Source organism: Salmo salar, chromosome ssa14 (genome assembly GCF_905237065.1).
Source record: "Salmo salar chromosome ssa14, Ssal_v3.1, whole genome shotgun sequence".
NCBI classification, from domain to species: Eukaryota; Metazoa; Chordata; class Actinopteri; order Salmoniformes; family Salmonidae; genus Salmo; species Salmo salar.
Window position 1 is genome coordinate 46,556,897 of NC_059455.1, and position 18,950 is coordinate 46,575,846.

At 41.3% G+C, this 18,950-nt stretch overlaps 1 protein-coding gene across 1 annotated transcript; it reads right to left on the reverse strand.

Annotated features, from left to right (window-relative positions):
- Nucleotides 1-595: 595 nt before the first annotated feature.
- LOC106569807 (serine/threonine-protein kinase OSR1) lies at nucleotides 596-17,164 on the reverse strand. The gene is made up of 17 exons (XM_014141433.2): nucleotides 16,948-17,164; nucleotides 15,540-15,652; nucleotides 14,616-14,724; nucleotides 13,440-13,581; nucleotides 12,792-12,847; nucleotides 12,280-12,389; nucleotides 12,094-12,195; nucleotides 11,087-11,220; nucleotides 8,468-8,516; nucleotides 8,274-8,339; nucleotides 6,400-6,522; nucleotides 5,830-5,859; nucleotides 5,131-5,297; nucleotides 4,770-4,822; nucleotides 4,409-4,477; nucleotides 4,212-4,276; nucleotides 596-4,096 (listed from the first exon to the last, which is right to left on the reverse strand). Exons 1-17 carry the CDS (start codon nucleotides 17,015-17,017, stop codon nucleotides 4,022-4,024), a joined length of 1,533 nt encoding a protein of 510 aa, XP_013996908.1. The 5' UTR covers nucleotides 17,018-17,164; the 3' UTR covers nucleotides 596-4,021.
- Nucleotides 17,165-18,950: the final 1,786 nt, after the last annotated feature.

Below are 18,950 nucleotides of genomic sequence, written 5' to 3' on the forward strand. Positions count from 1 at the left end.
CGTGTTCGTCCCTTTCATAGTGAAAGCACTTACAAATTTGTAACATACTATACAAATTGCAGGACGTAACACATGATACAAAATGGATGACATTCTACTCAATCGTGGCTTGGCTTGTGAGCACTAGACTACTTTCAAAACGACTGGCTGAAATTATACAAAACCTCTGTAGCATCAATATAACTGAAACTATTATCTGGCTATGCTTGTAAGGGCCAATAGATCTTCCTGCCCTTGTGACCAGACTGAAAACCAGTTACAGCCTGTAACTAGTTCCGGGTCAGGTCATATGATCAGGGAAAAAACAGTGAAATGGATTGAGATTCTGGTACAAACTTATCCACAGTTTGAACTGTTGGCAATTAATTGGATCCTTTTCAGTGGCGCAACCGGTTTGTATGTTGTCAAGCGGGCGGTCACGTGTTTATGGAGCAAAAGGGCCACAAGTTCGAGCCAGGGAAGGAAGCATTACTGTTAGCAGCACGGGGACGCCGGCTACTGTCGTGCCATGACCCAGATTCACATTGTTTTATGTAGGTTCTTGGCAAAGAAAAACAGACTATGAATTTATATAAATAAAACTCTTGGGACTTGATTCAAATCATGTGATTTTATTTGCCTATTCACCAGTTTTTAGAAATAATAGTTGACCAGAATTGTTTTCATGTTTGTGTGTGATGGCAATTTTCTTTTAACCACACATTTACAACATTGATGCTGCAAAGGGCTTTTAATTCATGACATCAAGTTTTGTAATTTAATTTCCAAAAGGTTTCACAAATAACATTCTTCAAATAATCAACAAACTTGATTTTGATCACGTGCACGTTTTGTGACGATACACAACATTGAAAATATATGCATTGGTTTCAAGTAAAACCAACTTAAAAAAAAAAAAATCATACATTTCATTCATTTCCAAGTGAGTGTTATAATAAATACTCATCATTCAAAAGAGTTTGCCTTGTGACAGATATCTACCTGACAACAGTGGCTTTCCAATTGGTATCACAATACAGAGGGGGAAGAGACATTTTGCTATCAGCTCACACTTTCTTCTAGCCTGGGTGTCCCAAATCTGTTTATTCTCTTGCCAATTGCATCGTTTTCCATGACAATGAGCGACAGGGATTTGGGATGATGGCACAAATAGACTGGCACCCAGGCTAACTTACTTCAACATTATTGCTCAGTCTGAAAGCAGCATATCACACTAGTCGGAAAGGTGTCAGTTGTGTTATTTTTCTTGTATTTGTTAGCTAGACCTACATTTACATTTGTTGAGGAACATCATTCCAGTTTGTGTGGCTTACTACAGGAAACCAACCCTAAATTGGAACCGTTTCAGTGATTCAAAAAAAATACAATTTGCATATTAAAATATCACCATGACAACAAAAATCATAGAATGTGAGCCAGATCACAAGCCTTGAACTAAAATACGCAGCTATGTTAATAATATATTGATAATAATAAAAAAAAAAGTGCCAATTTAGCAAATCAGATGTGGCATGATTAGCAACATAACTTGGAATTAGTGATGAATATCTAACAGAAGGCCAACAGTAGGGACACTCGATACAAAAGAAAAAAAAAACAACCAACTCGCTGTAGTTTCATTATTTTAACTTATAGACTGGATGAGTTGATCAAGTATACCAGTTATTTTTCTGACGTAATCATATGTACAATAAGAGCCTTCTTTCTGTCTTAGAAAATGTACTCCAGAGACAGTCAATGTTTTTGCTTTGCCTCCTACTCACAAACATACCTTTGGGAGGGGTGTGACTGACAGTGCATGTTGTGGCATCCATCATCAGTTCCCATTATAAAATGTACGTACCTTTTTGAAATACAACATCTGCTAAATAGACTGATTTACAACAGTACCTGAACCAGCAAATGCACATCACACACCGACCAACAGTGTTGGGGAGTAGTGAACTACATTTTAGTTCAACTATAGTCACTTAATTACATTTTGCAGTAGCTTGGCGGTAGTTGAATTAAATTCTAATCTTGGCAGTGTTTTCACTGCCAAGATTGTTTTTAGCCATGTAGCAGTGTAGCTATTGGAATTACAGTTTTTTTTAATTTTTTTGTAACAAGTTAAATGTGTTAAGTAGGCATGAATATACTTTCTTTTTCAGAATCAGACCTGCCTAATTCTCACTTTTTGTTTAATTTGTAGTTTGCCATTTCAGATTCAGATATTATTTTTCACAAAATTTGTAGTAAACTACTTTTTCCTAAGTAACTTTTGTTAAGCTATGTTTTTCTTAAGGGTAACTTTAGTGTAGCTTAATTTCTTCCAGCGTGAAGTAATTGGTAGCTTGGTAAGCTATATTTTCATTGTAGCTTGTCCAACACTGCCAACCAACCAACATACAATGTAAAGTGGGAGTGACAATAGTCGGTGACTTTCAGGTGAGTGGATGGATTGGACGACACAAATGATTTTGTCCATCTACGATGACGGAACAGACATGTCTATAGAGACATAATGATGACGACTAGCTAGCTAGCGAGAGAACAGAGGTCCAGTGGCCATAGTGATGACAGCTAACTAGCGAGAGAACAGAGGTCCAGTGGCCATAGTGATGACAGCTAACTAGCGAGAGAACAGAGGTCCAGTGGCCATAGTGATGACACCTAACTAGCGAGATAACAGAGGTCCAGTGGCTAGTGAACCGCTGGTACTGGACATTACTGAGACAAAGTTGCATAGTCACTCCCAAGACCAAAATTATCAAGGTCTCAGTAAGGTATTGTTTTACCTTCTTCACTTATTAAAAACACTGGATTCACAGTCCAGGTTTGCACATAGAAATGTAATGAATAGAGCAGACACGGACTCCCAAATTTATACAACAGGCAATCCTATCTGTTCTACACTATACATTTTTACATCTGAATGTTTCACTATGTCCTGTATCATTTCTACCTCCTGAACAGACCCCCTTCCACGTTAGAGCAACGAGGTCTGTCTGTCCCGTCTGTCTGGGGTAACCTGAACTAATGATACAGCAATGAGAGGTTATAACAGCTGATGTCAACAGTTAGATAACTTATGACAGCTAATGTCAACTTACGATACACCTATGAGAACTTATAACCTCTTATGTCAACAGATACTCAAGAAAGCGTATGAGACAGCTAAGAACGCTTACGTCAACTTATGTTATGATATACACTAAGAAAAATGCCAGTTCTTTCTGGTTCATGATAGAACTGGCTAGTTAGGGTGTAATAAGGGGGTTTAAACTGTGTGTGACTAAGGGCCCCTACAGTTTAATATCAATCATATTATCAAGTGAACTCAAGCCATTCAATCCCTCTACTACATAGATCCACACTGTAATAGATCCTTACTAAAGACCCCCCCCCACACTGCCTAATATACCCTGTCCACGTCCCAAATTCCCCCCCCCCCCTACATAGTGCACTACTTTTGACCGAGGCCCAAAATTTGTGCACTATGTAGGTAATAGGTGTCCATTTGAGAGGCAGTAAACATACAGTATGATGTCTAAAAGTGGAGGCCTCTACACACACACACAACACTCCGTTGGTTCAGTGGCACGGTCGATAAAAAGGCATTTATGTTGTTGTTACCACTTCCAGAACTGGCAGCAGTTACATTGTATTATATAATGCTTTTGGATTGTACAACACTAACTAAGAAAATGGTTTGTTGTTTGTTTATTTTTTTTATAAGTCGATGGTGACATCGTTGATTGCGATGTCGTCCTCCCTCCCAGATACACGTTGTGGATCGGTCCTGCTATAAACTCTTTCAAAATGTGATTTCCTGTTCTAACTGTTGTTGTTGTTTTACTGTTGCGCTGGTCCCGTTCTCATAGCCCATCCATTTTAACTAACACAGCAGAGTTCAGTAAAGAAAAGAACCCTACAGGTTGACAAATGCAGCTCTTCTCCTTGGCAGTAGTGGCATCTTGGAAATTAGAACTATGCTGCTCAGCAATACTGTTTTGTTGTTCTTTGACGAAAGACCGTTGAGTTAACTGATGCTGAGCTGAGCGAAACCCATCAGCTTGACATCATCAGGGATCTCCGACTCATCTATGCCAGATGCCTGAGAGGAGAACAGAAAAAAAAGAAGTATTCTCAGTGCATCTGTCCTCGTAGGCTGTTGAACAGGGCATAGAGTTGTTTCAATAGGACAATGATGGAGGGTTTAGCAAACTTACCAGTTTGAAAGTGACATTTTTATTGTTGAGAGGATCATCAACAATCTTCTGCAAATTGGCAGCAACTGGAAAGAACCCAGAGATGAAAACAGGAGTTACTGAGGAGTCATTGAGAAAGCGCCATCATTTCAGCCATCTCTGACTAAACTCTGAACAATGGTGGCCTTTGTATGACTTATCCTAGGTTTCTCACTCACCGACCACTAAGTCTTTCCCATCGACCAGTCCTGCTGAAACTAACTCCTGAGACACTCCATCAGCTGAGTCTGAGAGGGAGAGAGTAATGTTTACAGTTCATTTTTTTTATTGTTTATTTAACTTTGGTTTTATTATCCATTTCACTTGCTTTGGCAATGTAAACATATGTTTCCCATGCCATTAAAGCCCCTAGAATTGAATTGAGAAAGAGACAGAAGCAAGAGAGCGAGAGAGGATTGTTGACACAAGCAAACACAAGTGTACAATAAAAGTCAGTGTCCGCTCCCCCTCTTGGCTCCGGTTCAACTTAAGAGCAGAATACACCTGGTGATGTTTAAAAAAAAAAACACAAACACCTACCTCTTCCAGGCATAAACTCAAAACGGATGTCATTCAGTTCTTTCTTCAAGTTTCTGGGAGAGGAAAGTTAGAACTGATTATTAGAAGGTTAAGATATGTGAAATAACTGCGTGGTATAATAGAAAAGGCATGGGAAACATCCACCAGGTCAGTGTTTCTAAAACAATGTGTCCCAGGGACAGACAAGCTACGGCCCTTCCTCCAATGTGTCCCAGGGACAGACACCCTGGAGGACCACAGATTAAAACTAGCACTTGGTGACCAGACTGAATCACTGTCATATCAGTGACGCATCTGAGGAACTGGTCAGTAACATCCCATGGACCAGGGGTTGAAGACCCCTGCACCAAATGATACATACCTCAACCTCAACACCAGGCTGATGGGGACTTTGGTGGTGGAGGAGGCAGCGGGGTCCTGGGCTGGAACGTCCCCCTGGATCAGGGTGGCCTCGCCTGGCTTGTCCTTGTCCTGCCCTGCCCCTCCTGGATGGAGCAGACTGGGCGAACCCTCCTCTGGAGGGAAAATCTGAGCAGAACCAGAGAAAGATAAACTCCTACTGTATCAGGAAGAGATTCATTAACCATTTAAATGCGAATGTGCTTGTCAACATTATGTGGTTGTCTTACCTAGTTACCTTAAGAGGAATGCTCTGGATAAGAGCATCTGCTAAATGATTTCAAATGTAAAGGCCTTTTCACACTGCATTTACTTAACCCAAGGAGTAAGGAGACTGTCAGCTCAGTGCATGATGAACGTGGCTGTAGATACTTATGACTAGTCTTATAATGCATTATGAACGCACCAGAATGCATTACACCTGTATGCCTTCAGTAAAGTGTTATGTCATCAACTACATTTATTAACATACACATGTTTTGGGGGGGGGGGGGGGGAGCAGATAAAAAAAAAAAGAGACTTCGATCAAGGCATTTGGCAATAATTCTTCTATTTCAAATTTCATGCAAATTTCATGCACAACTAAAAGCCCCTATTGTTTCAGCAATGAATAGATAACAAGTTTGAGGTGTTCTGATTTGATACCAACACCAAGGCTTACCTCGATGGAGCCATCTTTCACTCTGGGAGACTAGAATGGAATACGACAAAGATTAACAGACATCAGAAGAACACAATTAATTATATATATATATATGTATATATTTTTTTTCTCCCTCCCCCAGACAGTAACAGGTTTGATTGAACATCTGATTGATTGATTTAGTTGATTGAGTCCTAGGTGGTATTGAACCACTAGAGGGCTAAAGAAAGGCTACAGCTAGGAGACCTGGGTTCAAATATGACTTCAAATCATTTTGAAATACTTAACCTGGGCTTGATTGAGCTTGCCAGGCACAATGACACCAATAGAATAGTATCAAAAGCACAACCCTCTCCAGGCAGGCAGGCTAGAGTAAACCCTAAGGGCCGGTTTCCCGGACACAGATTAACCCTAGTCCTAGACTAAAAAAAGCACTTCAGATAAAGAATCTCCATTGAGGATACTTTTTAGCCCAGGACTAGGCTTAAAAAAAAAATCTGTGTCCGGGGTAAACAGCACTGTAAGTATTTGAAAGGTTTGAGCTAGTATTTAAAGCCAGGTCTGCTAGCTAGGGTAAGGTAGTCTCACCCGTAGAGCTGCCACCGCAGCCTGGCCCTCTTCACTCTCCATGTCCAACTCATCATCACTCCACTCCCACTCCCCGTCCTCGGTCTTATGGAGACGACCACTGGAGCCAGGCACGCGACGCACCTGCATCAATGTCACCACACACACACACAGTAACACACTAAGTCTTCAGACGGCTGCTGGAGCTAGGCACGCAACGCACCTGCATCAATGTTACCACACACACAGTAACACACTAAGTCTTCAGCATGGCATTTTGAGGGAAAAAAACACACCAAAAAAAAAATACAAAAAATAACAGGTGACCATTCCCTCGACCTCAACACATAAAAACAGGCAAACCAAACAAACCCATTGTGGAACATTTCCCTCCTCCTATACAGTAAGTCTCATACCTCATTTGCACACACTGTACATAGAGGGGAGAAAAAAAAAAGTAGATTGTGTTATTTGTTTATTCCAATGTGTAACTCTGTGTTTGTGTCGCACTGCTTTATCTTGGCCAGGTCGCAGTTGGAAATGAGAACTTGTTCTCAACTAGCCTACCTGGTTAAATAAAGGTGGAATAAAATAAAAAGTCTAGACTACTAATGCACACCCTAGTCTTAGTTTGTAATGTAATGCTCACCGTCTGCATGACTGCCCATGTTTCAGGTCCCGTGTGTTAGCTAGTGCTGCTGAAATATTAAGTTGTGCTCTACGTTACAGCACACACACACTTCCTTATTCTGACACTACACAGGCCTACCCAGCCGCGGCACAAGCACTGAGCAGATTGGACACAGACTGGTTGTCGGGTTAAGCTCCTGCACACAGAGAATAATGCTTTTTAGATACATTATGCGCTACAAGGATATCAGTGGGTTATTATAAATGGCTAAGTACTCAGCTGACAAACTGTCTTTCTGGTTAGGATCATACAGTGAAACAAACACTATATAGATACATGGGGCGGCAGGTAAGCCTAGTGGTTAGAGTGTAGGGTCGGCAGGTAGCCTAGAGGTTAGAGCGTTGGGCCAGTATCCGAAAGATTGCTGGATCGAATCCCCGAGCTGACAAGGTAAAAATCTGTTGTTCTGCCCCTGAACAAGGCAGTTTACCCACTGTTCCTAGGCTGTCATTGTAAACTGACTTGCCTAGTTAAATAAATAAAAATATTTAAAAACAATCCATATAAAACATGTATCTTTTAGCACTAATATTAATCCCTGGAAACTTGGATAACTAATATATTTCCCCCTGTAGTGTCTATGTAGTCTTTGATAGTGTATATGTAGTGTATGATAGTGTCTATGTAGTGTTTGATAGTGTATATGGCAACAGAGCTTGATGTTTCACGCTGAAGCTACAGTGCCAGTCAAAAGTTTGGACACACCTACTCATTCAAGGGTTTTTCTTAATTATTTACTATTTTCTACATTGTAGAATAATAGTGAAGAAATCAAAACTATGAATTAACACATATGGAATCATGTTGTAACCCCAAAAAAAAAAGGTGTTAAACAAGTACATAAAAAATATATTTTAGATTCTTCAAAGTAGACACTCTTTTGCCTTGATGACAGCTACATGATTCCATATGTCTTATTTCATAGTTTTGATGTCTTCACTATTATTCTACAATGTAGAAAAATAGTAAAAATGTTTTAATAAAAACCCTGGAATGAGTAGGTGTGTCCAAACTTTTGACTGGTACTGCATGTACAAATTCCTTTATGCATACCACTACTTCCACTAGAGTGACATGACAACGGAGGGGCCCTGTTCAGGGGGATGCAAAAATTACACAACGTTAATATAGAACAGCAATAGAGTAGTGCAGATCTGAACGTCATGTGGAGTCCACTATACACATCCAGGGGTTATCGTCATACCCGTTTGGATCGGTCTCCTATCGATGGACCCTTCTGAAGCAGCTTCTCTTCCAAGTATTCATTATTCTGCGAGAGAGACAAGATTAGAAAGCACATAATGGACGACAACATGGTTTGTATTATTTTTTCCCTCTGTTAACAGCATACATCTTGTAAAGGTTCCTGTCCTCTACAGATGTATACATGGGCTTTACCTTTGCTTTCGTGAAGAATTTGTGTTTCAGCAGCTCAGCAGCAGTTGGTCTGAAAGACAACGACGCACAGCGTGCTTTACTACTGCAGGACATTACGATAAAGACACAGTGTGCTTTACTACTGCAGGATATTAACAGCACACGGTGTGCTTTACTACTGCAGGACATTACGATAAAGACACGGTGTGCTTTACTACTGCAGGACATTACGATAAAGACACAGTGTGCTTTACTACTGCAGGATATTAACAGCACACAGTGTGCTTTACTACTGCAGGACATTACGATAAAGACACGGTGTGCTTTACTACTGCAGGACATTACGATAAAGACACAGTGTGCTTTACTACTGCAGGACATTACGATAAAGACACAGTGTCCTTTACTACTGCAGGACATTAACAGCACACAACGTGCTTTACTACTGCAGGACAGGATGGAAATCAGATTAGGTAAGAGAACCCACTCAACTAGAAAATGGATTTGAGAATGGTTGAGTACGGGGGGAAAACAATGTATGAAATGTATGCATTCACTAGTGTAAGTCGCTCTGGATAAGAGCGTCTGCTAAATGACTAAAATGTAATGTAAAAATGGTGAGACCCAGAATAAGATTGGATGACTAATAGGAGTATCGTCTTTCTGGTTCACCACACAAAGGACAATGGTAACATGGAGAAATGGTGTCACGATGGAATTAGTTTACTAATAGCAGGAGCCACCAAACCTGTTAACACATCTGATTAGTACAATCACATTGGTTAGATTAGGTTTGGAGCAAAAGTCTGAACTGGGAAAGCTCTCCAGGAATACCCCCTGTACTTATACCATTCCCACGTCAGTGGTCCTTTGTGGGCTCAGTTGGTTAGACGTGAGCCAGCAATGTCGGGTTTTGTGGGTTTAATTCCCACTGGGGCCACATAAAAAAAATGTATACACTCACTGTACATACACATTTTGACAGATGGAATGTCATGACTTTTCCATTACTTTGAACAAAATTTCCCATGACCAACAATTGGCGGCATCTCAACGTAGATATAAATAAAGTGTGTAATGTGGTATCGACACTGGGAGGCTTCTCTCTGATACCACCTCATGTTGTTGAGCAAGAGACTTAACCCCCACAAAGTAGAATACCTGTTAGACAACTGTATAAAACACATGGTCAACCCTCAGTCTGCAGAGATACTGGATGTGCAGGCTTTTGATCAAGCCCTGCTCAAACACAGAGACAGTTTATCAAGGTGTGGTTGAGCAGATCATTTCTGGGGACTGGAATACAAGCCTGCCCCCATTAGCTCTCCTGGAGGATGGTTGACCACTCTTGATGTAAAACATTTCAACCAAATACGTTTTATACCTTTTGAAATAATTGGCTCATTCAATATATCAAAAGATCAAGTGGCTATGGTGGGCTACAAATATTTTTAATTCAGCTGATGCAAACCCACACGTTTTCTTCAGGAAATATATATCTTAGCTACCTTGAAGTGTTTACTTTGCAGGCTGACTAGCCCAAATCAACTGGTAGTACTGTATCTACATTTTATCAAATCAACTGGCAGTACTGTATCTACAAAACAAGTCCAAGCCACATAATCCCAAAGGCTACATTTAATATTTTTTCCTAAAAATCATTTTTATTCACATGATTCCATTCACCGTGATTGAACCAAATCCCAACTAATACAATGTCGAAGTGAATCGTTAGTTCTGTCAAAAAAATAAATTAAATGAATCATAGCAATTGTTTAAAAAAAGTTAATCAACTTTGTATAGGCTTATCTGCGATTTTTATTTAACCTTTATTTAACTAGGCAAGTCAGTTAAGAAGAAATTCTTATTGACAATGACGGCCTACCGGGGAACAGTGGGTTAATTGCCTTGTTCAGGGGCAGAACGACAGATTTTTACCTTGTCAGCTCGGGCATTTGATCTAGCAACCTTTTGGGTTACTAGCCCAACGCTCTAACCACTAGGCTACCTGCCGTGAGTGTCGGTGGAAATTGTTTTTGGGACATTTTTTTTATTTTTTTATTACATTTTAGTCATTTAGCAGACGCTCTTATCCAGAGCAACTTACAGTAGTGAATGCATACATTTCATAAATTTTCTTCTGTGCTGGCCCCCCGTGGGAATCGAACCCACAACCCTGGCATTGCAAACACCATGCTCTACCAACTGAGCTAACCAGTTAACTAGAGGGTACAAGATAGCTTATTCAAAACCTATCTAGTCAGTCTTCTCTACCATAGTTTATAGGCTAAGCCGTAATGTCTGACTGTCTCTCCTTGAGAAACGGTCCACTCCTCTAGCATACATGCAGGTGAAGTGTCATTCCAATCCTAGCTAATACGTGGATTTTTTTTAAATGTATAAATTACATTAATAGAAATGATTAAATAAATTGATGACTTTCCCTGAACTTTTTTTAAAGGATTTGATCATTTTGCCAACACTTTACCAGGCATAGAAATCACTATTAAAAATTGCATGACGTTTCCAGGATTTTCATGATGTAGTACACAGGTACGAACCCTTTGTTCTGTGAGTCACTTTGGATAAAAGCGTCTGTTAAATGGGATACATTGTATTGTGAGCGTTTGGGATAGTCACCTTTTCTCAGGCTCCTTCTGTAGACAGAGTGAAATCATCTTCCTGAAGGACTTGCCGTACTTCTTCACCATCTCCTTGTCCTGGATGCCCGTCTCCAAGCAGGGAGGGTCATTCTGCAGGGTCAGCATCAGGACCTACAGATATACAACATCAGGTTACTATTAGCAACAGTACCCAAACATCCATACACACCACCAAGTTACTACCAGCCTCAAGCAACCTACAATACAACACCAGGTTACTACCAGCCTCAAGCAACCTACAATACAACACCAGGTTACTACCAGCCTCAAGCAACCTACAATACAACACCAGGTTACTACCAGCCTCAAGCAACCTACAATACAACACCAGGTTACTACCAGCCTCAAGCAACCTACAATACAACACCAGGTTACTACCAGCCTCAAGCAACCTACAATACAACACCAGGTTACTACCAGCCTCAAGCAACCTACAATACAACACCAGGTTACTACCAGCCTCAGCAACCTACAATACAACACCAGGTTACTACCAGCCTCAGCAACCTACAATACAACATCCGGTTACTACCAGCCTCAGCAACCTACAATACAACATCAGGTTACTACCAGCCTCAGCAACCTACAATACAACATCAGGTTACTACCAGCCTCAGCACCTACAATACAACATCAGGTTACTACCAGCCTCAGCAACCTACAATACAACATCAGGTTACTACCAGCCTCAGCAACCTACAATACAACATCAGGTTACTACCAGCCTCAGCACCTACAATACAACATCAGGTTACTACCAGCCTCAGCAACCTACAATACAACATCCGGTTACTACCAGCCTCAGCACCTACAACATCAGGTTACTACCAGCCTCAGCAACCTACAATACAACATCAGGTTACTACCAGCCTCAGCACCTACAACACCTATTTATTTAGCCAAGATAGTCTGCTTAGCAACTGGTTGTCAGGAAGTCAGAGGATAAAGATCACACTCCTTCCATCTCTCCAAGTAGAAAATCACCTTCATGGGTGGATATTTGTGATATGGTGCAGCTCCTGTAGCCAGCTCAATGGCTGTGATCCCAAAACTCCAGATATCTGCTTTGTAGTCATAACCTCTGACCTGAGGAGACATGAAGGATAATGGTAAGATATTTTAAAGAGACAGAGAGAGACAAAGTGAGAGAAAGAGGATACCCCCTCCCACCTGCTCCATGACCTCTGGGGCCATCCAACATGGTGTCCCAACAAACGTCTTCCTGACCTTAGTCCTGGTCATGTCTCCTCCAGCTGCTAAGAAGGCACTCACACCAAAGTCTGGGAGAGATAGACAGAGTGAGTGAAGAGTGGTGAAAGAGAAAGATCAGAGAGACAGATATAACCAATGAACTTGTTCCAGAGAAACCAATGCCATAAAGCAGTTTCCTAGAAGCTCAGTCCTCGGGACCTCAAGGGGTCCACGTTTTGTTTTTTGCCCTAACACTACACAGCTAATCAAAAGCTTGATGATTAGTTGAATCAGCGGTGTAGTGCTAGGGGGAAACTAAACTAAAAACGTGCACCCCTTGGGGTCCAGAGGAACGAGTTTGGGGAAACCCCGGCATAAATTTTATAGAATTTGCAGTGGTAAAAAAAACCCAAAAAAAACCACATTCAATACTTTGACAGCATAAATCTATAAGAAATAGGCAGTTAAGGTCTTAGGACATGTGACCATACCTGCGATTTGCACTGAGCCATCGTCACCGAGAAGAATATTTCCAGCCTTTAGATCCCTGTGAACGGAAGAAACCAGACAAACCAGTATTTATTTATCTGGAGTAACCTGTAAATGAAACTAATTGACATGTAAATGCCAGGGAATGACAAGTAGTAGCCTAGTGTATATAAAGGTTTTTCTAGTAGAGGCCTACTACTAAAACAACAACACAGGCATGTTGGTCACACTACCAAAGAGGACTCATTATCCAGTGTGTGTGGCCTGTTTTAGCTGTAAACAGTTAGCCGTTTTTAATAGCTCACAATAAGTGCCCTGCAGTTTAGTGCATACTGTTTCAACAACCCAAGCCCCTTATTACTTATCAGGACTTAACTGTTGTAAATCTGAGCCAAACATGCTGAGCAGCGCATATTAGTGAAGAGGAGTCAATATACTGTGTGTCTGTGGCTTGTTTTTTTTTTTTAGATGTAGTCGACACTGTAGTGTTTCAGATGTAGTGCTTCCTGGGGAGAGAAGCTGTGACATAAAACAAACCTCTAACAATGCATAAAGCCCTCTATAAAATATTGATCAATATGGGACAGTGTGAAAGCCCACCAACCCAAACAATGTTGAAGGTAAAAAACAAAACAAAAATGTGTCCTGACCTGTGGATCTGCCCGTTCTTATGCAGGTACTCCAGTCCTTCTAGAACCTCTTTGAGGATGGTGGCTATGGACGACTCATCCAGCACCCCAGACTTATGTTCCCCACGAGATATGATGTGTTTAATGATGTCCAGTACTGAGCCTGACAAAGTGACAGAGTAACAAACGGACCAGGTTACTATTAGTTAGCTTAAGTATCTCTTGAATAGCTGCAGACCAGGCTACTATTAGTTAGCTGAAGTATCTCTTGAATAGCTGCAGACCAGGCTACTATTAGTTTGCTGAAGTATCTCTTGAATAGCTGCAGACCAGGCTACTATTAGTTAGCTGAAGTATCTCTTGAATAGCTGCAGACCAGGCTACTATTAGTTAGCTGAAGTATCTCTTGAATAGCTGCAGACCAGGCTACTATTAGTTAGCTGAAGTATCTCTTGAATAGCTGCAGACCAGGTTACTATTAGTTAGCTGAAGTATCTATTGAATAGCTGAAGACCAGGCTACTATTAGTTAGTGACATGTTTTAGTTCGGTGCAGCGATAGAGCGGTGTTTGAACTAGGGCTCTGAACTTTATTACTGCTGTGTTTAACCTTGGCTTGTAATGAAATGTGTGTGACAGCTGAAAGCCATATCCCTCTATCTCTTGACATTGTTAATGCATGCCAGGAGGATGGAGAGTACCGCAGCAGGCTGAGAGCCAAGGCCACAGCTGGAGAGAAGCTGCTGCTCAGGGCCCTGCTTCCTCCAGACAGGGACCTATAGTGCCTGGTAGTCAGGCAGCTGGGATGAAGATGAACCAAGCTAACCATCCTCCTAGAGAGCTACTAGGTGTGCAGGGTTTTTCTTCATCCCTGCTATAACTGCTGGAGGACTAACAGCTGGGGCCTATAGAGCCTGAAGTGTCTGTTCGATGTGGGCAGGAGCAGGGGTGGCCAACCAGCTCCTGGAGAGCAGTGGTTTGCTCCAGCCCTGCTCGATGATTTGTTGAATCAGGTGATTACAGTAGGGCTGGAGGACAACCAACAACCACCTCTGTTATAGTATTGCTAAGCAGACTGCAGTGTTTCCTCTAATCAACGCTTTATGCAAGGCGGGCCGCCACCAAGTAAAGAGCTACATAAGTGGTATTTATGCTCCACTACTTCCTTGCCTGGTACCGTCCCTAAAGCAATACCCACCACCACTGAGGAGTCGCATCACCAGCCACAGCTCGTCCTTCACTACGAAAGACGTGTAGTAGGACACAATGTTGGGGTGGTGGCACTGGGACATGGCCTGGATCTCTTTCTGCAAGGAGAGAGAGAAACGGAATGAATGAGCTTCAATGGCTCAGCACATTGTACAGTAAAGAGTTTGAGTCTTGATTTGAACAATGCAGTAACATATTTCCATTTTGGACAGGCTAAGTGGAATTTTCTCCATATTGCTTATGCTTAACCAATCCAAGTCAGATCCAAACAACAGCTTAAGGGGTTGATTTGTTGATTGGATATCAGTCTCTAGAGGAAGGCTAAATCTCCACAGCTGTGCTGCTTGTTCTGAACCTGACTGATCACATGACAGAACAGGCCCCCAATAGGGACGACTGAGTGAGGAGTGACCTAGGTTATGTCACTACCATAGAAATATAATTACTTGGACAAACATATTCAAGTCAAGTCAATGTGCCATGATGGGTGAAGTCAAAATCACTGTGGCTTTTTCCGTTCTAGTTATTCTATTTCTATGTCACTATTGGCATTATCCCCAAGACAGACCTGATTGAGTTGCCAAGACAGGGCAGAGTAGATCCGGGTCCTACTGAATGTTATGCAATAAGGGCTGAAAACGCTGTGTTGGTGTCTGTCCAGCTGCTGGCCTGAGCTTGTCTGATTTACACTGACAGCCTGTGTGTGTACGTGCGTTTGTGGATGTGTGTGTTCGGGGTATTGTGTGTGGGTTCCTGCTGCTGTACTCTCATCTTTCACAGGCCCACCTTACAGCTAAGCTATACCAGAGACCATAAAAGGCTATGTCAAATGATTAGCTAGTATTGATTTGACAGTATTGATTGCTATATTGTCAACTCCTGAAATAAATTGTGCTCTCTGTGGTTGGGTTACCAGGAGCTCGTCCATGCTGGTCTGACACTTCTCCAGGTTAATGCGTTTAATGGCCACCCTCTCCTTCCTGGGCTCACAGTAGGCCGCCTGCACCACGGCCGTGGCACCACTCCCTGAAGAGGAAACGAAGGGGGAAGAATTACAATGTAACACACATCCAAAAGGGAAGCCAGTGGCACCACTCCCTGAAGACGAAACAAAGGGGGAAGAATTACAATGTAACACATCCAAAAGGGAAGCCAGTGGCACCACTCCCTGAAGACGAAACAAAGGGGGAAGAATTACAATGTAGCACACATCCAAAAGGGAAGCCAGTGGCACCACTCCTTGAAGACGAAACAAAGGGGGAAGAATTACAATGTAACACACATCCAAAAGTGAAGCCAGTGGCACCACTTGCAGGGACAAACCAAGAGGAAGACAAAATAAGATGGCAACTCAGTGCGAATGTGAATCTCAACAAGGAAACAGTCGGTGGTTGAATTTGATAAATGTTTTATTACAAAGTATGCATTTCAGCAAACAAAGAAAGGCATGGATACACGTTAAGGGATTAAGAATGTACCTTATTTTTTTTAAGTATTGAGACATAATGATCTGAAGTAGTTGGAGGTTCATTCAAAAACCACTAGTCTGCAGATAACTCCTGGAGGAGTTGAGGTACTTGGCAAGATACCAGAAAACTACAACAAAATGAACTTTTTTCTGTATTTACTACAAACAAATATTTCTTGAAGGTTGTTTGACATGTGTCTTTTGCCATTTGTATCGAAAGTGATTAGCTCGTGAGATACAGAGTGTCTTAAAAAGGACAAAATGTATCAAGTGCGAAGTCTCATTTAGGTCTCAAACTTAAACTACTAAACTATATTATGCATATAACGTTAGCTAGCTACATGTCTTATGCATTGTACAGGAAGAACAACAAACACAACGCGGTCCATATCACAAAAATTAAAGCCTGAATAATACCAACTCCTTGGTACCACAAAGGTATGAGTGACTCACTAAGCCCCATCATGTCTTTCAGCGAAGGCACCACCCACCTCCATACTTCAACTATGCTGCCCGACTTAGCTAACTACTGTAGCTAACGACGTTAGCTACTAGGCTAGTTATTCAAGTTAGCATCTGGGGGGGAAAAGCTAACAAGGTAGCTAATTAGCTTGCTAGCAACCTATGAACGAAAACTGAGGCACATATGCTTGGCCTAGCTACTTAACGTTATATCTAACGTTACTTAGTTATATCTAATAGCTTAGTTAGCTGTCAAAAGTAAGGTTGGTTAGCTGTAACTAGGTTTAACGTTAGCTAACCAGCTTTAAGTTAAGGTTAGCTAAATAGCTGTCTTGGGAGAAAGCTAGCTAAGAGGTTAGCATGCTAGCTGTGTGACTAGCGACATACTCACCAATCACCTCGTTGAGTACATAGTCGTCCTTGTTGATGGACCAAGTTTGAGCACTCGAGTCCTCTGCCATGGCTTCGTTGGAGGTTTACACTGTTTACAGTGTTATAAGGAATGTGGTGGGTTTGTTTTCTTGAAATATAACGAGATAATTACTCCATTCGGCTCGTGATGTTAGCTACCTCGCCCTGACAGTTCCTGCTGCTACTACTGTCAACACAACTTTGACACTTGCGAGGCGCCTCACGTCCTTGCGTAGCCAAAATTGGAATGAAAAAGCCGCCATCTTGAGTGTGGCACTTAAACAATACAGATGTATTTATTTGATTTAATCTTTATTTAACTAGGCAAGTCAATTAAGAACAAATAAAATTCTTATTTATAATGACGGCCTACCAAAAGGCAAAAGACCTCATGTGGGGACGGGAGCTGGGATAAAAAGAAATAAAATAAAAATTGAATATAGGCCAAAACACACATCACAACAACAGAGACTCCTCATAAAGAGAGACGTAAGACAACAACATATCATGGCAGCAACACATGACAACACAACATGGTAGCAGCACAACATGGCAGCAGCACAATATGGCAGCAGCACTAAACATGGTACAAACATTATTGGCCATAGACAACAGCACAAAGGGCAAGAAGGTAAAGACAACAATACATCACGCAAAGCAGCTACAACTATCAGTAAGAATATCCATGATTGAGTCTTTGAATAAAGAGATGGAGATAAATCTGTCCAGTTTGAGTGTTTTTTTGCAGCTCGTGTAGACAGAAAAAGAAGGAACAGGAGATCAGAAATCAGTTCAATGTAATTGAATAATCCATATAATCGAACCACTTCTGGGAAAATTGGAAAACACTAAACAAACAACAAAATGAGGAGTTATCTATCCAAAACGGAGATAATCCACTTCTACAATCTTTTGGGCTCTATAACAAAGAACAAACACCAAAAACATATACATGATCAATTACAAATATTAGAATCAGCTATCAGCTATCACCTCCACTACGCTGATCCTGCTCGGCATCCGACCGTAAGGCGCTACAGTGGGTATTGCGTGCGGCCCAGTACATCACTGGGGCCAAGCTTCCTGCCATCCAATACCTATATACTAGGTGGTGTCAGAGGAAGGCCCAAAAAATTGTATCTGCTACTGCACAGCAGGCGGTACCGGAGCGCCAAGTCTAGGTCTAGGTTCACAAACACAAACAGACCCCACAGAGCCCCAGGACAGCAACAGCAACACAATTAGACCCAACCAAAAACGTAATTACTTAACACAAACTTAATTACTTGACACATTGGAAAGAACCAACAAAAAAAACAGAGCAAACTAGAATGCAATTTGGCCGTAAACAGAATACCTGAGCACTGTGGCAGAATACTTGAGCACTGTGACTGACCCAAACTTAAGGAAAGCTTTGATTATTTACAGGCTCAGTGAGCATAGCCTTGCTATTGAGAAAGGCAGGCAGGCACACTCCCCACACTAGGCAGACACACTCCCCGCAAAATGAGGTGGAAACTGAGCTGCACTTCCTAACCTCCTGCAAGATTTATGCTCATATTAGAGACACATATTTCCCTCAGATTACACAGTCCCACAAAGAATTTGAAAACAAATCCCGTTTTGATAAACTCCCATATCGGTTGGGTGAAATACCAGTGTGCCATCACAGCAGCAAGATTTGTTACCTGTTGCCACAAGAAAAGACAACCTGTGAAGAACAAATGCCATTGTAAATACAACCCATATTTATGTTTATTTATTTACCCTTTTGTACTTTAACTATTTGCACATCATTATAACACTGGATATAGCCATAATATGACACTTTAAAAGACTCTATTCATTTGAAATGTTTGTGAGTGTAATATTTACTGTTTGTTTTTGATTGTTTATTTCACTTTTGTTTATTATCTATTTCACTTGCTTTTGCAATGTAAACATATGTTTCCCATGCCAATAAAGCCCTTGAATTGATAGATT

What these genes read in the sequence shown, in the direction of transcription:
- LOC106569807 (XM_014141433.2), bottom strand. Translation starts at nt 17,017, where the DNA reads ATGGCAGAGGACTCGAGTGCTCAAACTTGGTCCATCAACAAGGACGAC. An exon ending in CCAGCATGGACGAGCTCCTG is followed by an intron (nt 14,725 to 15,539) that starts GTAACCCAACCA and finishes CTCTCCTTGCAG; the next exon opens with AAAGAGATCCAGGCCATGTC. An exon ending in AAAATGTCACTTTCAAACTG is followed by an intron (nt 4,097 to 4,211) that starts GTAAGTTTGCTA and finishes TTCTCCTCTCAG; the next exon opens with GCATCTGGCATAGATGAGTC.